General features: G+C 45.2%; 2 protein-coding genes across 2 annotated transcripts in view; one reads left to right on the top strand and one right to left on the bottom strand.

Moving 5' to 3' along the window:
• LOC117590018 (trophoblast glycoprotein) overlaps nucleotides 1–16,862 on the bottom strand; it is a 54,895-nt gene extending 38,033 nt beyond the window's left edge. The window contains exons 1-2 of the mRNA XM_034282307.1: nucleotides 16,229–16,862; nucleotides 3,270–3,339 (exon numbers count right to left, since the gene is read on the bottom strand). The gene's annotated coding sequence lies outside the window, so the exon portion shown is untranslated. The remainder of the gene's footprint in view (nucleotides 1–3,269; nucleotides 3,340–16,228) is intronic.
• Nucleotides 16,863–18,601: 1,739 nt separating this feature from the next.
• On the top strand, nucleotides 18,602–24,194 carry LOC117590108 (transcription elongation factor SPT6-like). Its single transcript, XM_034282456.1, has one exon. The coding sequence runs from the start codon at nucleotides 18,625–18,627 to the stop codon at nucleotides 24,019–24,021; it is 5,397 nt and encodes a 1,798-aa protein (XP_034138347.1). The 5' UTR covers nucleotides 18,602–18,624; the 3' UTR covers nucleotides 24,022–24,194.
• Nucleotides 24,195–24,988: the final 794 nt, after the last annotated feature.

A 24,988-nucleotide genomic window follows, 5' to 3' on the forward strand; every position in this document is an offset into this window, starting at 1 on the left:
CCAGAGACAGAGTCAGAGCCAGAGCTAGAGAGCTCCCGGGGTCATGGTCCGTGTCGCTGGATTGGGATGGGTAATTACTACGAGGGGGGGGGGGGGGGGGGGGGGGGGGGGGGGAGTTTGGTCTGGCTGCAAGAAGATGCAGGGCATGAAAATCGTGCGACTAAATCCCAAAACAATTTATATGAACCTCAAAGCGAAATGACACGCCAGTTACTACAACGACAGCAACAAAAGAGGCGAAAAAGAGAGAGATAGAGAGTAGAAGAGAGAGGGAAGAAGAGAGCGATAGAGTGAGAGTGTTACATAAACAGGATAACAGTAATGCATACTAACAGGTTGATTACTGCTTCCTGATTCCATTTCTCAGAACTGTTTTTGGCTCCTGAAGTCAGAAAACCGGCGGAGGATTATGTCAAAAAGTACGGCGAAGAATAGAGATAGGGAAGAAGGCAGCCATGGAGGGTTCGACGGCAGAAGGTAAGATGGATCGAATGAAGAAAGCTTGTATATGCATTTTTACAATTTTAAATATTATTCTTCTCATTCTTTAGAAAAAACTGTACTTTGCCATTCCTTGTTCCATTCTTTAGAGCATTACTATTACGAGCATTACGTGTAAGGAAAATGTCCTTGGTCCACACTTTCCTCAAATAATAGTACTCTATAATCAACCAGTGCATAAAACACGTGCCAGAGGAGAAGCGGAGGAATATGAGGAGCAGGTTCCACCATTCTCATTCTGATGCGTTTTTAAGGCGGCGCAGTCCAAAAAGTTTCTACGCGCCCAAAAAGGGGATACGCGTCACGGCATTGAATGGCCATAAAAGCGTTCGTTGAATGATGTTTCTGATGATGAGAGAAGGGAAAGGGACAGATAGGGGGCAGGCTGTGGCATGGCAACAAGGTGGAGAGATAGAGAGAGAGAACTATGTCATTACGTATGCAAGTCGGATACGCACTAAACCAAACCCAAACCCAAAAACAGACAAAAACACACGAATACAGCACACACACACACCTCTCTAGAGGGAGCACGAGAGCATGAAGAAACTATAGTTACTTCATGCAAGAGAGCCGCCCCCTCTTTCCCCGTCCACTTCTCTTCGCTTGCGTCTCTTTCGCTCCTCAAACATTTAGTTAGATTTCGGATTCTGCGGATGGAGAGGCGGGGCAGACAAGCTGACTGAATGACGACGAATTTTGAATACGAATTTCATTATATCCCGCACTCAATTATTCAGTAATCAAGTTAGCAGAAGGAAAGAGAAGGAAGTGGAGAAGAGAGGAAGAGAAGAAGAAAGGAGAGAGAGAGAGAGAGAGGAGAGAGAGAGAGAGAGGAGAGAGAGGACGCCGCTTGTTTTCGAGGCTTGTATTTGTTGACTAAATTTGTTGCAATTTTCAAGCCGCTCTTCCCTCAGGGGGCGTAACCTTCAAAATTCCCTGCTTCTCCACCACTCAACTGCTAATTAACATTTGCCTAAATCTGTTTTGAGGGCGTGGCAGTGACAATAATAATGGTACTAACGCACACACACACACACACACAAATTGCCAATTCGTTTCCGGAATTTTCGATGAAGTTTTTCGTGTGATTTTGTTTTTGTTTGTGGATGGATCATGCCTGAGGGATTGGCTTTACCTGTATATCCCTACTGCAAGCCCCTCCAGTTCTATCCCTCCCCACTGTGTGTCTTCTAATCCTGGTTTTGGCAGTAGTTAGTGGTTGTTCGGTAGCAGCTCCAGCGGCGCGACTAATTATAATTATGCATTGTGTAAGTGCATTAATTATGCAGAACCTTCAAACTTTGCTACAAGCGAAATTCTGTCCATACACCACAGTGGGATGGGGTGGCGGATGGCGGAGGGGTGAGAGCAGAAATGTCAACCGTTTGCTGTTATACGATTTTATGTGAAATATGCGTGTCGTTGATTTGGTAGCTCTGGTTCTGGCGATTAACTGTACCGCAATGATGTCGATGATCATGGGGAATGCAGGATGGAGATATGCGCGACAGCAGATCCACAAACCATTCTCCATTTCCATGTTTAATTGAACACCGAGAGTAGAATTTCCATTCCATCATTTAGTTATGTATATGGTAAACCCTTCTGGCATCTCTGAACCCGGATTGCTTTTCTACTCGTTAGAGCGTGTTAAAACCAACAATTTGATCTTCTAAGGCGAATAATGATATGATCCAGTCGTCAGAATGATTATTATCCCAGCAGGATCCATCCCAGGTAGATTCCGAAACGCAGTAGTCGAGTGACGTGACGCGTGGCTGGTTTCCACAGATTTCAATTCTTATTCCTATTCCTTATTCTTATTCTTATGCTGAAGTTTTCCTTTAGTTTCCCCTGCTGAATGCACACACACACACACACACATTATCGAAGGCAGGACATCACACAGAGGACTCTATTCTGGGCAAACATTTGCTTAGAGTGGAGCCATGTGGCTGCTCCACACACACATATTCCCCACAAACATTAAAGACACCGCATAAATTAAATTAACTGCCAAAGTTTATAATTTTTATTGCTACACCGACACAGAGGAGGAGGCGCTCAAGGAAAACTCTTTTACTTTTCAGAGGGGCAAAGAGTAATCACTTTTCGTTGTGTACGCAAATCTTTTGGCATAGTCTCTGCGAAAAGTTTTCAACACTTTGAGCACAAAAGTTGGAGCTTGGGCCCTGCGGTTTCATATCTAAAATTTAAATGCCTTCAAAGTGAACAAATTTCTTCCCTAAAAACACAATCGTGCGCCCAAAATCGAGGTGGCAACTTATTAGGTGGCAACTCTGGCTGCGGTAACGGTTGAAATTTAAATGTCAATGCCCTCCCCAACTCTCCCAGCGCTAATTTTTCCCCAGTTGGATGGAAAGAGTAGAGAGTGAGAGTGAGGGGAACATCTAACAGTAACTTTTTCACTGTTTTTTACTCCTCTTTCGGGTGCAATTAAAAACTATGTTTGTATTTATTTTCCTCTCTTCTGGGATTTTACCCCCCCCTTTGCCCACCCACCTACTCTCCCGTACGCACAAAACCCATGTAAAAATTAAGCAAACGATACAAAAAAAAAGTTGGAAATTAAATTACAAAATGGCCGTCAATGTTGACAGCTGACAGGAGTATACGAAGGGCCAGGAAGAGGACGGTGTTTGCTGTGGGCAGAAATGTGGCAGAATGGAAAGGATTGCAGTTTCTGTTGATAATTTGACTTGCTCCAGTTATCCTCAGAGGCCTATCTTTGGTTTTTTCCTTACCTCAAAATATGTACATATGTTGTCTGTGTAGATGTAGATCCTCATAGAAACCAATGACTGTCCATGGAAACTGCAAACAAATATGGAAAATCAAGTAAAATGTTAGCACCTCCAAGGAATTCACTTCAATTCATTTCAATCTTCTTCCATTAACTTGAGATTCTGAAGTGGCCATCGACGACGACGACACCAAAATTAGTTTATGCGATATAAGCAGAGGTAAAAGGTAACCAAAAATATAAATATTAAAAAACGTAAAAAACGTAACTACGTAAAAAAATCCTGTTTGGGGGAAATTTATATTCTCAGATATTCGGATATATGGAGGAGGACCTGTGTTATGTGCCTTGTTATTGTCTCTTTTTATACCCGGTACTCGAAGAGTAAATAGAGTATATTGTATTTGTGGCGAATAACGGTTGTATGTAACGCACAGAAGGAAACGTTTTCGACCCCATAAAGTATATATATTTATGATCAGCATCAATAGCCGAGTCGATAGAGACATGTCTGTCTGTCCGTCTGTCCGACTGTCCGTCTTGTTTGTCGGCTAGTTCTCAGAGACTATAAGAGGTAGACCCACCAAATTTTGGCTCCGGACTGCTGATTGCTCACACTGAAACCAGTGTATTTCAAAAATGTGCCACGCCCCCTTCCGCCCTCGCAAAAAGGCGAAAACCTCCCAAATCTACAATTTTGAAGATAAAATAAAACTAAAACGCCATTCCGTAGTGAATGGCCATATCTATCAGATCACCAAATTGGGATCCGATTGGATCATTATTATAGCCACAATGAAGAAATTAATTTCCAGTGGCTAAACCCACCCTGTCCCGCAGCTTTTGTCGTTCTTTTTACATTCTCTCATTCACACTCTGCTTCTGCTTCACTCGGCCCCTGCCTCTGCCCTCCCCCTGGCGATTCCTCTTCCGACTTTTAACCCACCCCGTCCCGCACCTTATATTTTTTTTTTTTTGTGTGCGGTCGCTGCCTCTGCCGCGAGTCTGCAGTGTGTGGGTCTAGGGAAGGGCGGCGAACTAAAGGAGCGTTTTGGTGTGAGTAGTGTTGTTGATGTAGATGACAGATGAAGGAAAAATTTTACAAATAACGTCTAAGGTGCAGACGTTCTATTGAGTGCCGGGTATAAGAGTTGTGACGCGTAAGAAGCGTCTCACACGTCCCTTCTCGTTTATCCTCTTTTCGCTACAACGTTGTCTCATTCCATTTTTGGGAGGATGATTTTTAATATGGATAGTGCGTATATACAGGGTATTCCGTGGTAGAGTGAGGTATGCTCGAACCAAGAGAGAGTGGAACCCGCAAGTAGGAATATTATAATTAATAAATCAATGAAACGATTAAGACGTCATTAAAAGCAGCAAATAAATGGTTGAACAAATCACTTAGAAGTGATTGATTAATATAGATTAGATATTTCAAAATGATATTTGTCTTAATTAGATAGAAACAAACAATCGATACACCGATTAAAGTGCACTTAAATCGATGAATGGCTGCATCAATGGCTTAATCAATGGGAAGCAAAAAGGAATGACCATCAGAGTAACCCAGTTCATGGTCCATTTTTTGGATACGAAAGGAGTGGGCAGCAAGAGGTATTGAGGCAGAATGGGGCAGACAGCAAAAATCCTGTTAAACAAGTTTCGGTTCTGGTTCTGGTTCTCGTTTTTTTTGTTTCTCCATCTCCATTCCATTCCATCCAGTGCGTGTGTCGTGTCGTGGCTTATGCCGAGAGGCCTGGGAATCGATTTCGTTGTATGACACCCCCTCTGTTTCTCGTTGTTCCCCACTCTTCTACACTTTTTGCCTTATTTTATCTCTCTCACTCTCTCTCTGTTTTTTTGCTGGTTCGCTCTCCAACAAATGAATGATGTGCGATGTGTGTGGAGGTACTTAATAAACAAAGTGTTTCGGCAGCAGAAACTTGTACCATCCTTCGCTTTTATTGATCCTCCTTCTAATTCCACAAAAGATACTTATTCTTATTCTAGATGCAAATCTATCTGCAAAACTTGTCATCAAACATAAGAAAGTGACAAAAAATGGTTTGAGCCTGTCCTGCCATCGCCAGATTTCAGTTTGCAACAAAATATATATAGAAACTCGTATAAACAGTGCCCAAAGCGTGTGGCAAGAGAAATCAGAGCAAGCAGCAGAGGGAGGAGGCAGCGGAAAAGGCCAAGGGGCTGGCAGTACGAGTTTTCTTCGTAACTTTTTTTTATGGCCAACATCCCACACTTTGTATGCCGCGCTTCCTTCGAGTTTCACATACCCCCGTCTACCCATAATTCATATGTTGTAAATTACGTTACGTATACGCAACCTTTACGTGGCAACACAATACAATTGCCCCCACACCACCGCATTCGCCTTATGAATATAGAAATAAGTAAAAGAAATAAACGGCAGTAAATTAGTCGAAAAATTCAATATTTTCCTCCACCCATGAGTGGGCCGTCGAAGAGGGCGAAGCTGTGCGTGCGTGCGTGTCCTTGAGCGAGGTGGCAGGAGCCCCTTAAAACAGGATAAATATCCCGAAAAAGTTCGAGACGAAGGTACAGGCGGTACAGGAGCTTTACATAATATTCAGGGCAGGTAAATGGAAGGTGTATCAATGGAGGTGGCATGGATGGTAAACAAAATGAACAGAATTTAATGGATACTTAAGAGAAAAGAAGATAAATTTGATTATTTTTCGGCATTTTCCGAACATACGATTTTTGCCCATGTTTTATTGTGATTTGTCTTTTGGAATTTTCTGATATTTCGCAGTATGCTACTTTATCTCTTTAACTATCCCTCCCTAACTTTTAACTATCCCTCAATCCTCGTTATTCAATGTAGCCTCAATGTAGATTAGGGTCCACCGCTGCCTCCCGCTTAAGCCACATATCCAAAAGTTTCTGCAGATAAAAGGGTGGAAAATCTCTGGCATAAGCTTTTGGCCAACTTTTGGCAACATCATTGGTCTCTCATGATTTTGTGGCCAAGGGGCAAACAGCCGTAACTAAATTACGCAATTAATAAGCGAACGAAAGAGCAACAACAGCAGCAAAGACAAGTTCCAGAAGCTAACAGAACAGACATGGACAGAGTGGAAAGAGGAGACAGCGAGAGAGAGAGAGAACATCGCATAATAAAAACATTCAAGGTGGCAAAAATATGCAATTAAGAAGCAAAATGAAGCCAAAAGGAGAGAGCAGGACAGAAGAGCATTCAGAGTGGGAAGGGCGGCAACTTGCGTGGGAAAATACATACNCCCCCCCCCCCCCCCCAAATTCCCACCCCCGAATTTCGAAGTCCGAAATGCGACTCAGAAATTAATCAGGCGAACATAATGCAAGAAGAGCGCACAGCGACGAGAAGCGAAAGATAAGAAACGCAGGAGAGTAGAAAGAGCAAGCCACAGGAGTGTGTGAGCGGGATAGCCGGTGCACAGTGGGCAAGAGGAGCATGAGGCAGCGAAATGCTATAACGAAACGAAAAAAGAAGCGAAATCCCCAATTCATTGCACTTACACAAACCCATAAACACATACAAAGAAATACCAAAAAAAAGAGAGACATTCAAGCAGTAGAGTAGCAGTAGGCGCATGCTAGAGAGTCGATCAAATGATACCCATTGACCAGGGATTATGGACCAATCATCAGAATCGCTATTAATCAGAAGACAACGAGTCAAGACTTATAAACGAGTGAATGAGAGCAAGCGAGCGCTATGCTACAGGTGAGACGGAGGGAGAATAATGTGGACTTATGTACCAATAAAATATACCCCCTGGACCCTGTGCAATTTTTTCTGGTGTATGCCACACTCCCAGCACTTCACTCACATATACAAATAAGTAGATAATGAAATACGGAGGCGGCGGCAGCCCCAGCTCCTTCCAAAAGACACTGAAGCAAGCCACAGCATCACTCCTCTTTCCTCCCATCTCCCTTAACCTATATAGGGTACTGTTTCTTCGGGTAGGAAGGAATCAGACGGGGGATCGCGTCCAAAAATAATGGAGCCAATGGCCATGGCCTGAACAGCAGGAGCAGAAGCAGTAGCGTGGCAGCAATAACACACAAAAAACAAGAGTAATAACAGCCCAAAAATGGTTAAAAACAAAGCAAAAGAACAAACAGAGCAACCACAACAGAATGGGAAACATGCAAAATGCGAATGGAAATGCCCTGCAAGGGAATAGGAAAGCAGAGAAAGGGTTTACGACTCAAGGGAGGAGATGTAAGTGGTAAAACAGGATTGAATGGCAGATGGAGCCTACAATCAAAGAAAATTCATATTTTTTCCAACCATAGAAATGATCAGAATTCGAAGATAGTTCCTCTAACTTTTTTACCAAATTTAATTTGATGCAGGTGTTTGCTAGGTATTCCTTCTCCTAAAAACTACTTACCATTAATTTCCCCCAACATTTCCCAACAAAAGTAACTAAAAAGTGCACCAAGTTTACTTTCTATTTTCCATATTTCCCTAGAGAGTTTCCTTGAATGTTAGGGTATTACCATGAAAATAAAACAGAGCAAAGACAACAGCAAACAAAACGAACAAAGAACGAGAAGGGACGTGTGAGACGCTTCTTACGCGTCACAACTTTTATACCCGGCACTCAGGACTACATCTAGATGTAGAAGACATCGCCAACCACTAGATATCGTTCACATTACAGAACACGTAGTAAAAAGCCTACTAAATAAAATGCATCAAAAAATTGGATCAGTTAATCGTTAAATTTTAATAATATTAAATTTTAATAGTTAAATTTTCTAATTTATGAGATATTTAAAACAGCAGTAAAATTTGTACTTTTTCCCTGCACATTCTGTGCAATAATGACCGCTAGGTTTCACAGCAGTATGTCGTAAATTCAACAATTCAATAGCTTAATGCTACAAATTCATTTTACTTATACAAAATACTAATTGCTCCCGGCCATAAGCCCTTTGCGCTAATTCGGCGTAAACAACCACCAAAACTGGTCATTGGGACAATAGTGCATCTGCACCTCAGCGGTGTTTTGTCAAATTTTAAATTTGTTCTTCATCTGTCATCTACATCTACAACAATTCTCACACCAACACGCTCGCCGCCCTTCTCTAGACCCACATACTGCAGACTCGCGGCAGGGACAGAGGAAGCGCCCGCACACAAAAAAAAACCAATATATGCTGTGGGACGGGGTGGGTTAAAAGTCGGAAGAGGAATCGCCAGGGGGAGGGCAGAGGCAGGGGCCGAGTGAAGCAGAAGCAGAGTGTGAATGAGAGAATGTAAAAAGAGCAACAAAAGCTGCGGGACAGGGTGGGTTTAGCCACTGGAAATTAATTTCTTCATTGTGGCTATAAATATGATGGATCGTAATGGCCATTCACTACGGAATGCCGTTTTTAGTTTTCTTTTATCTTCAAAATTGTAGGTTTGGTATGTTTTCGCCCTTTTACGGGGGCGGAAGGGGGCGTGGCTCATTGTTGAAATGCACTGGTTTCAGTGTGAGCATATAGCAGTCTGGATGCAAAATTTGGTGGCTCTAGCTTTTATAGTCTCTAAGAACTAGCCGACAAACAAGACGGACAGACGGACAGACAGACATGGCTCTATCGACTCGGCTATTGATGCTTTGAACGCTTGCTTCTGTGCGTTACATACAACCGTTACTCGCACAAATACAATATACCCTATTTACTCTTCGAGTACCGGGTATAAAAATACCTCATAACCGGAGGACCAGGTGATTTTTTGGAACAACAGTAGAAACAGAAGCAGCACCAGTAGAAACTGCACAAACTCACACACAAACACACACACACACAAACACACACACACACACACACACAGGCATATGTGTGGGAGGAAGGAGATTTCCTTGAGAGCGGCAGCTCCAATATATTTTGAGAGGAGGCCGCATAGACAATTGGAGCGACTTTCTTATCAAAAATGGGGGGAGGGGGGGGGGGGGTTGGGCATAATAGGGAGTCCTGGAAGTAGGGACCCTACTCCTTCTCCTTTTCCTTTATTTTCCTTTCTTTTGTTTTCCCTTCTCCCGAAGAGCCGTAGAAAATGGCAAACAATTTAAAACGAAAGTCATTTTTGGAGAAAAAACAAGTGAAGGAAAAATGCTGAGGCAACAAAATAAAAGGAATCTCCGTCTCTCTCTCTCTCTGTGCACTTTGTCTCCTCGCAAAAACTCCTCCAAATTATTCATTAGATTTTAAATGAAAAGGCACTCCACCCCTACTAATGATGCTCCCACCTCCATGCTCTTCCCAGCGCCCCACCGCAAAATGGTCTACGCAATTTTTCTCATTTTCATTTCGTTGCTCAAATAAATCAGAAATTGTTCAATTTATTTAATGATCTCTGCTCCCAACACACAGCGTTGAGTTTTCCCAATTTTCGCATTCCACTTTTGACTATGGCGAAGGGGTGGTTGGGGTTGTTTTGGGGCAAATGTTAAGGGGCAAATAAATCGCTCAAGTTTCATTTCTACTTTCATTCCAATTTCCAATGAATGCCGCAAAAGCACTTACATATCTGCAAATACATGTTTGCCTCCCTCCAAAATCGGGGAGTAGAAGAGGCAAAAGGACACCCCATACAGTCACCCCCTCTTTACCGACATTGACTGATAGGTGTTGCACTTTTCCTTGCCTTTTCCCCAAAAGTTAAACGTAAGAAAAGGCCAAAAAACCAAACCTTTAAATCGATTTTCGAATGACTTTTGGGAGTGAAGGAGCAGTAATACAGGGACAGTGAAGAGGCGAGTAGGAGAGAGAGGGACAGTGCGAGAGTTTGGGGCTTAAAATGGCTTAAAAATGCATTCGGAGCAAAAAACATTTCCTTCCAGCAGCAGACGAAAAATCTCAAAGGAGAAATCGAGAAGTTAAATCCAAAGATCGAGAAATGTTTTTGCAAATTGCAAAGGTAATTCTGGTAAGGAAATCTTTTGAAATACGATTCCCATTCCGATTCCTGACTGCCTGTGCGTGTGCCTCCAATTTGTGTCGGCTTTTTACACATCCTTTCTGGAAATTGGCCTGGCAATTGGGTTTCATATTGCAATTCCCCATTCATCCCATTCAGCATTTGCCGCATTTTCATACAAATGTCCACCTCTAGAACTCCATTCACCAAGACGGCAAATACAATTCCATGCTCCTGTTCTGCTCAGTGAATTCTACCCCTTCCACGCTTGCCGATTAATGATTTCCTTCTCCGTTTGTTTGGACTCTCTTCCACTCTCTCTCTCTCTGCTGGTCCAAGGTCCATGTGTGTGTTGGCCCCAAATTAAACTTATGGCTAATGTGACGACTGCCTGGTGTGGCTAATGGCTAAGGGGGTGGTAAGAGCGCAAGAGGGGGAAGTTTGAGGCTGGGAGGCAAAAGCGCAGCAGCAAATGCAGGCACCGACCCCTTTGTATTTGTATTTGGTCTAGGCAAATTAAAGGCCTCAATGTCTGCTACAATTTCCATTGATTCCAATATGCAGGTGGTTTTACCCCCTCTCTCTACTGCATACATTACTCGTATCTGTGCAGCTGTGTACACCTTCCTGGGTCTGGCACCTTTTTCCCAACCCTTCTCGAAGTGTAGAGGCGACGAAGCGTCGATGCAAATTTATGAAACACGGAGGTGCATTTTTCTCTCTTCATTTTCCAGGCTGCTGCTGCTGTTTTTGCACGAGTAACGAGTATGTTGCCACTGCAACAATTGCTAGTAATTGTCGCTTACGTGTTAAAGAGTCACAGACATTGGGGCCGAAAAGTTTCAACTGGAAAGAGTCTGCGGCAGTGGCAGTGGCCAAAATCTCTTCCTCTCACTCTCTCTTTTTCTCTATTTCTTTCTTTCTGAGCCACATTCTGCCTTGAGGCATGCCACAAGTCCGTTTGTCTGCCACCTGGCCGACGTCTCATGTGTGTGTGTGTGATGGAACGTGCCACAAGCTTCTGCTGCTGCTGCTGCCAAGGGCTTCAGGAACATTTACTTTTCGCACTCATTCTCCCGCTCCGCCACTGCCTCTCTTCCTCCGCCCAATATGTAATTGTAAACCAGGAAAACTCTACAGGGTAGCACATTCCGTGGGAGAAATGAGCCACACGACAACAAGGAGGAGAATGGCTGGAGTTTGCTTTATTGAGAGAAGGCTGCCAGTGCTGGGTAACACTTCTGGCGGTAGACTACACTCCAAACGGGAAACCCCACTCATTTGTTTCCTTTATACCTTTTTCTGCCTCCTGTCTGCGGCTTATTGTGTGAATTACTGCCGGGCCAACATTCGGCTGTCCTTCCAGAGAGGAGGCAGAGGCATCTTCTGAAGGTAAACCCCTTCTCTGTGGAGTAGAGTGGAGGTGCAGGAGGCCATAAGAAGTAGAGTTGTGGTACCTCTGAATGGAGTGTGGGGCATGCTTCTGAAAGAAGATGTTTTTGGGGACTTGGAGCTGGAGCTGAAGCTCCTCGAATTATACCCATCAGTCGTCTTGTCGCCCTACCAGACCCAATCACTGCTTCCACTTCCACTTCCTTCTCCGTGTCTGTTTTCTTGACTTCTGAAACGGAGCGTGAACGACAGTATCCACCTGTGTGTGGGGGAAAGGTGAATCCCATGGCTATGCCGCGTATCTATTCGGTCCAATGGCATTACATTGTTGCAATATAGAAATTGCAAAATTTGTTGAATTTTAGTGAGTGAAATTCCCTCATTGGAAAGGGGCTTTTCTGTCTTGAATTAATTCCAGGAGAGAAAATACGATTTAAGACTGAAATTTTCCTCTCAAGGCTCACGAAAATGCGGGGAAAGGAACTTCCCATTTATTTCGATATTATAATCAAAACTTCTGTAACAAATTTGGCTTCGTTTTGGACTTATTCTACTCAGCATTCTCTCCCCAGGTACCAGAGGGGACTCCTAAAAAAAACAATATTGTGGGTCTTATTTGTTGCAGCAATCATCCATCCACAAGACTGTCCACACAAAGCCACAAAACTAAACAAAATACGCCACTCCCCGTACGAGTGAATGAATGCATGAGTGTATCTACGTGTATGCTGCCAAAATAAAGATAGAAAAGGATTCGGTCAATCTCTCTTACACCATGGATCTGTCAGTGTCTCTTTCCCTGTCTCTGCTAATTCAAAAAGTAAAATAGGATTCATTCGCCGAGAGAATGCAGAGATACTCGTTGTTGTTGCAATTTCCAGGTTTTTATTGCACATTTCCTACGAAAGTAATTAGAAGCAAATATTTTATGCAAAAACACATAGAAATCCTTGCCACAAAATGAATTTCCTAGCAGTTCGAGAGGGACACAGAGGAGAGAAGCAGAAGAGAAGGATTTCCAAGGGAAATTCCTGAAGCTTTTTGGGGCATGTTGCAGGCAGCAGACAGCAATAAAACATAAAACAACATGTCACGAATGTGACACTGATTGAAATTATAAACTGTCACCGAAAGGCATCCCTAAGACACACACAAACACACATCCACACTGATGTGCACTTCATAGATGCTCCCTATACACAGACACAACTCGCAAAAGGAAGCTCCATCCACGTGTGTGTGTGTCCTCCCTATGGATCTCTGATGTATATTATTATTTGAGAATTTTTGCATGCAAATTAGGATGGTCTCCCGCCGCTTCCTCCACTCTGCCTGGGAACAATCTATGCCAAATATTTGGCCCAGAGAAAGTGTTTTCTGTGGGGTGGAGAAGAGGGAGGAGCAACCGAGGGGGAATGGGACTCAAGAGCAAAGTCCCCAGCGAAAGTTGTGGACTTTTTCGGGTCTCTAGGACAAAGTTTTCATGGAAGCGATAGAAAAACGAGAAGGGACGTGTGAGACGCTTCTTACGCGTCACAACTTTTATACCCGGCACTCAGTACTACATCTGTACCTAAGTGGTTATTTGTCAAATTTTACATTTTTTTTCATCTGTCATCTACATCTACAACACTTCCCACGCCAACACGCTCCTTTAGCTCGCCCCCCTTCCCCAGAGCCAAACACTGCAGAGTCATGGCAGAGGCGAGGCAGAGGCAGCACACTGCGCGAGTCAGAGTGTGAATGACAGAATGTGCAAGAAACAAATATAAGCTGCGTGACGGGGTGGGTTTAGCCACTCAAATTAATTTCTTCATTCTGGGTTTAATAATGGTCCAATGGGATCCCAATTTGGTGATCTGATAGATATAGTCCCTACGGAATGGCGTTTTTAAGGTTTTGAGGTTTTCGCCCTTTTGCAGGGACGGAAGGGGGCGGGGCTAATTTTTTAAATACACTTGTAACAGTGTGAACATACAGAAGTCTGGATGCAACATTTGGTGGCTCTAGCTTTTATAGTCTCTGAGATCCAAGCGCTCATGAGGACGGACGGACGGACGGACAGACAGAGATGGTTCAATCGACTCGGCTTTTGATGCTGATCAAGAATATATATACTTTATGGGGTCGGAAACGTTTCCTTCTGTGCGTTACATTTAACCGTTATTCCCCACAAATACAATATTTACAATATTTACTCTTCGAGTACCGGGTATAAAAATATGGGGAAAGGGAGATCCCCTAGCTATAGCCTAGCACTTCCCTTTAGCCTGTACCTACTGCTGCTACTGCTGCTGCTGCTGTCTCTCGTGTTTCATGAAGGAAACTTTTAATTTGTGCGTCGCCTAACGAAAGTATATGAAAAATGGCATACAAAAATATAAGTTTCCCGTCAAAGGAGTGGTAAGAGATGCAGGATCTGATGCTGATTACAATAGATGCAGGATAACAGTCAGTGGTCTCGTAATTGAGGCAAACTATGAAATACGAGTGCGACAGAAAAATGATGCAACAGAAAATGGAGGGCTGCAGCAGCCTCAGCAGAAAACAAATTATAATCAGTGGGGAAAACCATTTTCCCCATAGGAAAGTAGAAAATATGAGGATGATATAGGGATTCAGAGACACAAAGATACATTTATGGCACTAGCAAAAGATAGGGCAAAGGACAAGGTAGAAAGAAGAGTGGAGATGCAGCTTTAACTCAAAGCTTTAACTAGCTTAAAGCTGAAACGTGTAACAAAATGTGATTACGGCAGCCGAAAGATCTTGATTGAGGTTTGGGATATTTATGGGGAAAGTGAATGAAAACACAGAAACTAAAGTTTGCTTAGAAAAAGCTGCAGTTGAAAGTAGGGTAAAATTACTTTCAACGGAAAAACCGGAAAACACAAAACAACTAAAGAGCAAAAAGGGACTACATGTAAAGACTTTAAGCACTAAGCAAACAACTCATGTATTTAGATGTTTATAACCGTTTATCCCTTTCGCCCTAACTGTATTTAAAAAATTTAAAAAAAAATACACAAAGTCAATTTATTTATTTTTTGGGGCAAGCTGAAAGACTCAAGTTTGAAAGAAGGGTATGTGAGCTCAGAAGCAACACAAAAATGCCAAACGTCTCAAGCGCTAAAAATGAAAACGCATATGAAGTCGAGAATAGATACACGCATTGCCATCATGTATGTATGTACATATGTGTCACCTCACACAGTCTTGAAAAAGAAAAACAAAACTTTGTTTTTGCGAGAGTCGCTTTGCGTTCAATGCTCAAGAGAGCCAACGCGAAACTCTTTTAGACAAAGGCTCTCTCACCAAGAGCCGAAGGCACTGGGAGCCAATCCACTATACTGATTAGGCAGCCAGTTTTTACTCTATTCGACCACTCTATGAGTTGTTTGCTTAGTGCTTAAAGTTAACAGAAAGTACAGCAGCAAAGGAAAAACTCGAATTACCATTTCTCAATTGAATTTCTCTCACTGCCAATACAAGTACTACTGTAGTTGTTGCATAAATAACCCAAAAGGCAACAAATGTTCCACACAAAACATTAAACATTACAATTCCATTAAAAGAATAGAAAACGAGGGAGGGAGTGAGGGAGTTGTGAGAGCGGGAAACCCTAAATTTCAATTAGTGATTGTTTCTCCCCGTAAAGCAAATGCAAAGGAGAAATAGGAGAGTGGAACCCCTGCCAAAAAAAACTTCGTCTGCTGTCGTCACTGCTCTCCCTCTCCACCCTCTACTTCTGCCACACTAATTGATGTCTTCTCTACAGCACTTCCCCTCCTCAACTCTTTTTCTGTCTTCTGTCACGTGTCTGTTCTTGACTTTCGGGTCTTTCGGAATCGGCTTAAAGTTGACAATTAAAAACTTTTTCGGAGCTCTTTTTTGTGTGTTTTTCATTTTACGTTTGTTGTACCCATTGCAGAAAAAGGGTATGATCATCATCATCAAAAGCTGGAAACGAAAAAAAAAAAAAACGAAGTGTGGTAGTCTACGGAATCTACATAAAAGAATCAAGCCATAGATAACTCCGAGTTTTCTAGGGTATCAAAAGCTTCGATTTCCAAAATAATCTAAGAGCTTTTTCTGATTTTAGTTGGTGTTGTTTTTAGTGCTGCCTCTTCTCAAAATTAGTTTTTTTGTCAACAAAGAGCAAGAGAGAGAAAAAAAAGGGAGAGACTGCAAGCTGGAGAGACAAAGTTTGTCAAACGCAAAACTGTGCAAATTAGTTTAGTTTACTGGCTTTTCTCAAAAGTTGTTTTCGATGTTGTTTCGTTTCGGTTTTTCACGCTTATTTTGGAAATAATTTAAATTTTCAAAGGTTCTAAAAACTCAAATTAAACTTTTCGAAATCTGCTTGTGACAATTGAGTGGAATGGTCGAAGGCTTTAACAAGTTCTCAGCGGGGTAAGGCAAGGAACAGTGTTATTAGAGAACGGTGGGCTAAGCGGAAAATTTGATATTTCCAGCTGAGCATTCCCAGAGATGAGCTCTCTACTGAGATCCGAAATGCATCACCCTGCTCAAAGCACACCTTGGATGGAGCGGAGCTCAGGTATGTGGGCGGGCGGCTCCAACTTTGTCTCATGTACACACGCACACATGCAAATACTCACCTCAGTTGGGCCGCTGCGACTGCGCTGCTGCTTCTGCTCGAAAACTGGTTTCTATGTGCTTCTTGACGTCGTTTCTGCTCTGCTCTTCTTTTTGAGGTGTGTGTGTTTATGGCTGTGGTTTTGTACCTTTTTTCGAATATGGTGTTTTTCAATTGCGTTTTTCGCAATACTTTTAGCGAGTGCAACCTAGCATTCAATTAAGACCAACAATTTGGCCGCAAACAAAGGGAAAATCACATACACGGCATACACTAGGAACTGAAAGCACACAAACACAATGCAAACACAAATACCTGTGCGCTTCACTTCTCACTTCTCACGCGTAGACGTCGGCGTCAGCGTTGCACGGTTGAATAGTGGGTAAGCTAGGTTGCTGAAGGGGCTCTGGAAGGGGGACGGTGCCGTGTAGGCTGTCAAGGCGGGTAACACAGCGGCGCGACTTAACGACGATTCAGAATCCGATTTCTGAATTCACAAACAAAATCATTTTGTTCTGCTGTCCGCGGAGCAAGTTTCTAGTCGAAAATTTATATATTTTCTTGTTAATAACACCAGTTGCTTGTTGTGTCTGTCGGTTTCTTTTCGTTACAATTTTACTAACAATTCGACATTAACCTTTTGCATTGGCGGCCGATTGGTGTTTCATTTTGGGCGAAAAAGCCCCCGTTTCAAATGTTGCTGGTGCTGAATATATAATGCTTAGCCACATGTTGCTACAACAAGTATTGCAGGTAAGCCAAACGAAATGTATGGACAACAGGCGAAATGGCCCAGAAAATTCAACGCACGCAAAGTAAAATCAACCCTAAAGATTAATATGCGTAGCATATTTGTGATCAAACATGGAAAGGTGTGGTTCGTAGGAGCCTTATTATGTTGTTGGGCCCTTTTTCTGAATTGTCCATACCTTACCAAAGCTACCCTCATACTCAGTTTTGCGTTGCATGAATGAGTTTCTAGCAGCATGTTTCTATCAGCATTTGACCGAAGTGTGGCTACAATGGGCATGGAATGGATTCATTAGGTAAAAAGTGTTCAAAGGTAAGAAGCAGTGGCAAAAGAAGAGAAGCGATAAAAGAAGCAGAATACTCAGAAAAGAGTCTTTCTTCTGTCAGTCCTGGTCTGCCATGCCAAACCTTGCTGATATGAAGCTACGCACGCCATATCCCTTTTGCCATAGCCCAGTATTCAGATGCGCGAAATTTTCTTGCGTCAGAAAGAGCCATTTATTATTTAGTTCTATGCCCAGTACATTTAATTAAACCGAGCAAACTGAATTTGAAATGTCAAATTTTGTATGAAAGCAGGAGGAGAGTGTTATTTCAGTGTGGATATGTCACCGCATTATTGGATAAGTCCGGACGGAAAGCCATAAACATGTTTTATCTCCTTATAAATTGATAAAAAGAGTTCCGAGTATAAGATTAATCAATTATAATATCCATATAATCAGTGTTCGTTTGACAGCATTAATAAGTTTTGAATCGTCTTCAATTAGTGCCTTTTTCTAGTCCTATTGCTCATGTGTCGCGTGTTTCCTTCTTTGTTTCTTGTTCTGTAGACAGAAGATAGACTTATTCTTTCTTTGGCTTCGGTATTTTACTATTAAATCGCCCGTCGTAGGCTGCGTTCGTCTTGTCATTTCCCCTTAGAATGCAGAGCTTGACAAACACTGCTTGTCGACTGCGGTTGGGGGCGGACACATTTTTTTTCGCATATATTAACCCTTCCCTAGCACGAGGAGGACCCCTGAAGCAGATAATCTCGGACAACGCAGTACAATCCACCAGCAAGGAGACAAAAAATTCGATCTGTCGGCAAAGAAGTTCAAGGAGAGGATTCTGGCCAAACAAGGGAAAGAGAACAATAGTGATGGAGGCATCAAAGGCATAAGTGTCTAAGAAGCGGATGGAAGACCAGGCTACGGAGAAAAAGGGACCAGCAGCAACAACCGAAGCAGCGCCAAACAGAGGAAAAAACGAGTCAGATGTGCAAACCAACACACACCCACAACTCCAATACAGAGGCCAATATCGATCAGCAATCTCTCAATCAAATCCTGGTCCTAAGAAGACGCGAGAGGAGATTAAGTCGGCCGAATTCTTTGTCGTCCAAAAGATTCCAGAAAACATCAATTTGTTGCTTTTTCAACTTTTTAAATTTTAAGCGGACACTTCAACTTCATCAAAAATATATATTTCTTACATCATCTGGTCTCAAAAATCAAAATACTGAAAATTAAACTTTTGAATTCGCAGCAACCATAGTTCCCCCTACGTCTAGTAGTTTGTTTTGTATGTGACAATTGTGACACTGAAAATAAATTTTTGCTTATTCATAGTCATATTCGTTTTGAAGCAACTAGAAAACAACTTTAATTTTTTAGGTTATTCAGAATGTCGGAATTTTTGGACTCTGAGGCCGAGGAAACAGAGAAAGAAGAGGAACTGGATCTAACTGAAAGGAAGAATCTAAAAAAGCTGAAAGCCGTTGTATCTGAAAGCAGTGAAGAGGAGGAAGATGACGAAGAACGGCTGCGAGAGGAGCTTAAGGATTTAATTGATGACAGACCCACTGAGGAGGAGGACGGCAGCGACGATTCCGACACTGCCAGCGGCGGCGATGATGACGTAGGCAGTGGCAAGAAGCGAAAGAAACATCTGGATGATGATCTCGATGATCGCCTCGAGGATGATGATTACGATCTGATTGAAGAGAATCTAGGGGTCAAGGTTGAGAGACGTAAACGCTTCAAGCGTCTGAGACGTGTTCATGACAACGAAAGCGATGGCGAGGAGCAGCATGTGGACGTGGGTTTGGCCCGCGACCAGATTGCGGAACAATTGTTTGATGGAAACGATAAGAGCGGTGAGCATCGCAGCGAGCGCAGTCCTCGGCATGGCGAGGCGGATGCCTTTGATGAAGAGGATACCGAATCAGATGCCGATGATTTTATTGTGGATGACAATGGCCGTCCGATTGCCGAGAAAAAGAAGAGGCGTCCCATATTTACAGATGCATCACTGGAAGAGGGTCAGGATATTTTTGGTGTGGACTTTGATTATGATGATTTCTCCAAATACGAGGAGGATGAGTACGAGGATGAAATGGCCGCGCGCGATGATCATCTTGTGAAAAAGAAGAATGCCCTCAAAAAGAAGGTCGCCAAGAAGACAATCTTCGACATTTACGAACCGAGCGAACTGAAGCGCGGCCACTTCACAGATCTCGACAATGAGATACGCAAAACAGACATACCCGAGCGCATGCAGCTGCGACAGGTGCCCATAACGCCCGTACTCGAGGGTTCGATGGAGCTAGACGACGAGGCCGATTGGATCTATCAGTATGCGTTCTGCAAGAATACCGTCTCCAAGCCGGAGAAGGCCGACAATCGTGAGAAGATTCGCCAGCCACCCTCGGCCATAAAGAAGATCAAGCAGACCCTAGAGTTTATACGTAACCAGCAGCTGGAGGTGCCATTCATTGCCTTCTATCGAAAGGAGTACGTGAAGCCCGAACTGAATATCGATGATCTGTGGAAAGTCTACCACTTTGATGAGCGGTGGTGCCAGCTGAATGAGCGCAAGCGGAAGCTGAAAGTGCTCTTCGAGAAGATGCGACAGTTCCAGATGGATAAGCCCCTGCCCGACGATGTACGGCTCGTGCTGGACAACGATTTTGAGCGGCTCAACGATGTCCAGTCCATGAAGGAGCTGAAGGACGTGCACATGTACTTTCTGCTCAACTATTCACACGAACTGCCCAAAATGCAGGCCGAACAGCGGAGTAAGGCAGCCGCAGCTGAGAATGGCGATGATGTGGCACTGGAGCTGCAGGACGAGCACCTAAAGCAGGCGACCAACAGCAGTCCCTATGCGGTGTTCCGCAAGGCTGGAATCTGTGGCTTTGCCAAACACTTTGGCCTTACGCCCGAACAGTTTGCGGAGAATCTGCGCGACAATTATCAGCGAAACGAGGTCACACAGGAGAGCTTGGGACCTCTGGAGTTGGCCAAGCAGTATCTTTCTCCGCGCTTCATGACCACCGATGAGGTGATGCATGCGGCCAAGTATGTGGTCGCCCGACAGCTGGCCCAAGAGCCACTGCTTCGTAAGACCATGCGCGAGGTGTACTTTGATCGAGCGCGTATCAACATCAGGCCCACAAAGCACGGCATGGCCCAGATCGATGAGAACTCTCCGGTGTATTCGATGAAATATGTGGCCAAGAAGCCGGTGGGCGATCTCTTTGGCGATCAGTTCATCAAGCTGATGATGGCCGAGGAGGAGAAGCTGCTGGAAATCACCTTCCTCGAGGCGTTTGAGGGCAATGCCAAGTCCAATGGCCCACCCGGTGACTATGTGGAGGAGGCGAAGGCCCTCTACAATCTCGATCAGTTCTCCAAGCATGTCCTCGAATGGAATGCCCTGCGAGCAGAGTGCGTACAGCTGGCCCTACAAAAATGGGTGATCCCGGATCTCATCAAAGAGCTGAGAGCCACCCTGCACGAGGAGGCGCAACAGTTTGTACTACGCTCTTGCACCGCCAAGCTGCACAAATGGATCAAGGTGGCCCCCTACAAGCCAGAGCTGCCGCAGGACTACAGAAACGATGACTGGAGCACATTGAGGGGCATCCGAGTGCTCGGATTGTCCTACGACCCGGATCCAGCGGTGGCCGCCTTCTGTGCGGTGACCACGGTCGAGGGGGATATCTCCGATTATCTGCGTCTACCGAACATCCTCAAGCGCAAGAAGTCGCACAATGCCGAGGAGAAGGCCCTGAAGCTCGCGGATCTCCGCAAGCTGTCGCAATCAATCAAAATAAAAAAGCCCCACATTGTGGTGATTGGTGCGGAGTCGAGGGAAGCCCAAATGATCCAGACGGACATCAAGGACATACTCAAAGACCTGGAGACCACCGAGCAGTTTCCGCCCATCGAGGTGGAGATCATCGACAACGAACTGGCCAAAATCTATTCCAACTCAAAGAAGGGTGAGTCGGACTTTAAGGAGTATCCGCCACTGCTGAAGCAGGCCGTTTCGCTGGCCCGGAAAATGCAGGATCCGCTGGTGGAGTACTCGCAGCTGTGCGATGCCGATGATGAGATTTTGTGCCTGCGCTACCATCCGCTGCAGGAGCGTGTGCCACGCGATATGCTGCTTGAGTATCTCAGCCTGGAGTTTATCAATCGCACGAGTGAGGTGGGCCTGGACATGAATATAATGGTCCAGAACTCGCGCACTGTCAATCTGCTGCAGTACACGTGCGGTCTGGGGCCGCGCAAGGCCCAGGCGCTGCTTAAACTTCTGAAGCAGAGCAACCAGCGTCTGGAGAATCGCACGCAGCTGGTCACCGTCTGCCATTTGGGGCCGAAGGTGTTCATCAATTGCAGCGGCTTCATCAAGATCGACACCAGTTCGCTGGGCGACAGCACGGAGGCGTATGTGGAGGTGTTGGATGGCTCGCGCATCCATCCGGAGACGTACGAGTGGGCCCGTAAAATGGCCATTGATGCGATGGAGTACGATGATGAGGAGACCAATCCGGCGCGTGCCCTCGAGGAGATACTCGAGTCGCCGGAGCGTCTCAACGATCTCGATCTGGATGCATTTGCCGTCGAACTGGAGCGTCAGGGCCTCGGCAGCAAGAGCATCACACTGTATGACATCCGGAACGAGCTGAGTTGCCTGTACAAGGACTCTCGTTCGCCCTACCAGAAGCCCAGCGCCGCGGAGCTCTTCGAACTCCTCACCAAGGAGACGCCCGACTCCTTGCACGTTGGCAAATGCGTGTTGGCCATGGTCGCGGGCTTCACCTATCGCCGGCCCCAGGGCGAGCGACTGGACAATGCCAATCCCCTGCGCATTGAGAACACGGGCAGCTGGCAATGCCCCTTCTGCCACAAGGACGACTTCCCCGAGTTGTCGGACGTGTGGAATCACTTCGATTCCAGTTCCTGTCCCGGCCAGGCCACGGGTGTGAGAGTACGGCTAGATAATCACCTGCCCGGCTTCATACACATCAAGAATCTGTCCGACAAGCAAGTGCGCAACCCCGAGGAGCGTGTCCGTGTGTCTCAGATGATCCATGTGCGGATAATCAAGATCGATGTTGAGCGCTTCTCCGTCGACTGCTCCTTAAAGACGGTGGACCTGAAGGACGCGAATAACCTGTGGCGGCCGCGACGCGATGTCTTCTATGATTTTGTCACGAAGGAGCTGGACAATCGCAACGTGACGGATGCCAGGGCCAAGGCCAAGGCCCTCAAGCGCAAGACCTATGCGCAACGTCTGATTGCCCATCCGTGCTTTTACAACAAGTCCTATGCCGAGGTCATAGCCATGCTGGCGGAGGCCGATCAGGGCGAGGTGGCGGTGCGGCCCAGCAGCAAATCGGCGGCCCACTTGACAGCCACATGGAAGGTGACCGATCACACTTACCAGCACATCGATGTGCGGGAGGAGGGCAAGGAGAACGACTACAGTCTGGGACGCAGCCTCTATATTGGCACCGATGAGTATGAAAATCTCGATGAGATAATCGTCCGCTACATCAATCCCATGGCCGCTGCCGCCCGTGAGCTTATACAGTATAAATACTACAAGAAGAATGCCACCCCCGCGAATGGCAATGAGCCTGAGTTTATGGAGCAGCTGCTGCGCGACGAGAAGGCCAAGGATCCCAAGAAGATTCACTATTTATTTACCGCCTCGAAGAGCATACCGGGGAAATTCCTCCTCTCGTATCTGCCCAGGACCAAGGTGTGCACCGAGTATGTGACGGTGATGCCCGAAGGCTATCGCTTTCGCGGCCAGGTCTTTGAGTCCGTTAACAGTCTGTTGCGTTGGTTCAAGCAGCATTGGCTGGATCCCACCGCCTCGCCGGTAATCAACACACCCATGCATGGTATGCGAGCGCCTTTGGCCACGCACAACTCTGGCGGAGGAGAATCCTCTGCAGGGCTCCACAGCATATCGGGCAGCATTGCGGGCAGCATTGCGGGCAGCATTGCGGGCAGCATTGCGGGCAGCGTGTCCGGGGGCACACCGCGCAGCGTCATGAGCAGCTCGGACACACGTGGCAGTGCCTACTCCATATCGCATTCCATTGGCGGGGGTGGCGGTTACGCCTCATCCTGCTCTGCTGCAGCGGCCGGTGCACACTATGGCCCCTCAGCGACGCCATCGTTTGGCGGTGCCGCGATCAACACCCCTTACACCCCCAGCAGCCAGACGCCGTTCATGACGCCGTTTGCCTCACAGACGCCACGTTACTGCCACAATGTACCCAGCCCAAGTTCACAGTCATCGAGCTGCCAGCAGATGCGCCATCATCATGGACACTATGGGAGTGGCAGGAACTATTATGATATGGGTGGTGCTGCTGCTGGCGGAGCCTACAGCAGTGGTCATCATCAACATCAGCATCAGCAGCAACTTGACAAAGAGAACCTCGACTGGCAGCTGACCAACGACTCCTGGGCACGCCGTAGGCCACCACAACAGCAGCAAGCGCAGCAAACGGCGATGGGAATGGTCATGAATATGGGCTTGGGTGTGAATATGGGTCTAGGAATTAACCTTGGATACAGCGTCTCTGGGATGACGCCCACCAATGAGTACTCGACAGGCACCAGGAATGCTGGTGCTGCCGCTGGTCTTGGCAGTGCTGGTGCCGCCATATCCTCGTCCAAAGCAGCATCGGGGCGAAGCACGCCGCGCCCAAATACCTCGCCGCACTCTATGAATCTGGGCGATCCGACGATGCTCTACGATAAAAACAAATGAGATCCTTTTTGGCGGCTGCTAAATGCTAATGCTACAACAACAAAAAACAACAACAACTACTACACTTTACAGTCAACACTCAAAAGGGCATAGGAAGGGGATTCGGATCATTGATCGATATTCAACGAACATTTTGATGGCTTCTGCAATTTGTCAACTGAAATTAAATTCTAAGATAATGTTTAAGACTATGGGCGGACAAAAATAAATTACACACAAATTACAAAAAAAATGTTTTCTTACCAGAAAATAAACGAGAAGGGCGTGTGAGACGCTTCTTACGCGTCACAACTTTTATACCCGGCACTCAGTACCACATCTGCACCTTTGCGGTGTTTTGTCAAAATAAGAGTGTGAATGAGAGTGGGGTGGGTTTAGCCACTGCAAATAAATTTCTTCATTGTGGCTATAATAATCATCCAATCGGATCCCAATTTGGTGATTTGATAGATATGGTCATTCCATACGAAATGGCATTTTTATAACCGGACGTCGAACAGTAAATAGGGTATATTGTATTTGTGTGAATAACGGTTGTATGTAACGCACAGAAGGAAACGTTTCCGACCCCATAAAGAATATATATTCTTGATCAGCATCAATAGCCGAGTCGATTGAACCATGTCTGTCTGTCCGTCCGTCCGTCCGTCCGTCCGTCCTTATGAGCGCCTGGATCTCAGAGACTATAAAAGCTAGAGCCACCAAAATTTGGATACAGACGTCTGTATGCTCACATTGTTGCAAGTGTATTTTAAAAATGAGCCCCGCCCCCTTCTGCCCCCGCAAAAGGGCGAAAACCTCCCAAACCTATATTTTTGAAGATATAAGAAAACTAAAAATGCCATTCCCTAGGGAGTGACCATATCTATCATATCACCATTGGGGTCCGATTGGATCAGTATTCAGTAGCCAGAATGAAGAAATTAATTTGTAGTGGCTAAGCCCACCCCGTACCGCAGCTTATATT

The sequence above is a fragment of the Drosophila guanche genome, unplaced genomic scaffold (assembly GCF_900245975.1).
Source record: "Drosophila guanche unplaced genomic scaffold, DGUA_6, whole genome shotgun sequence".
Classification (NCBI taxonomy): domain Eukaryota; kingdom Metazoa; phylum Arthropoda; class Insecta; order Diptera; family Drosophilidae; genus Drosophila; species Drosophila guanche.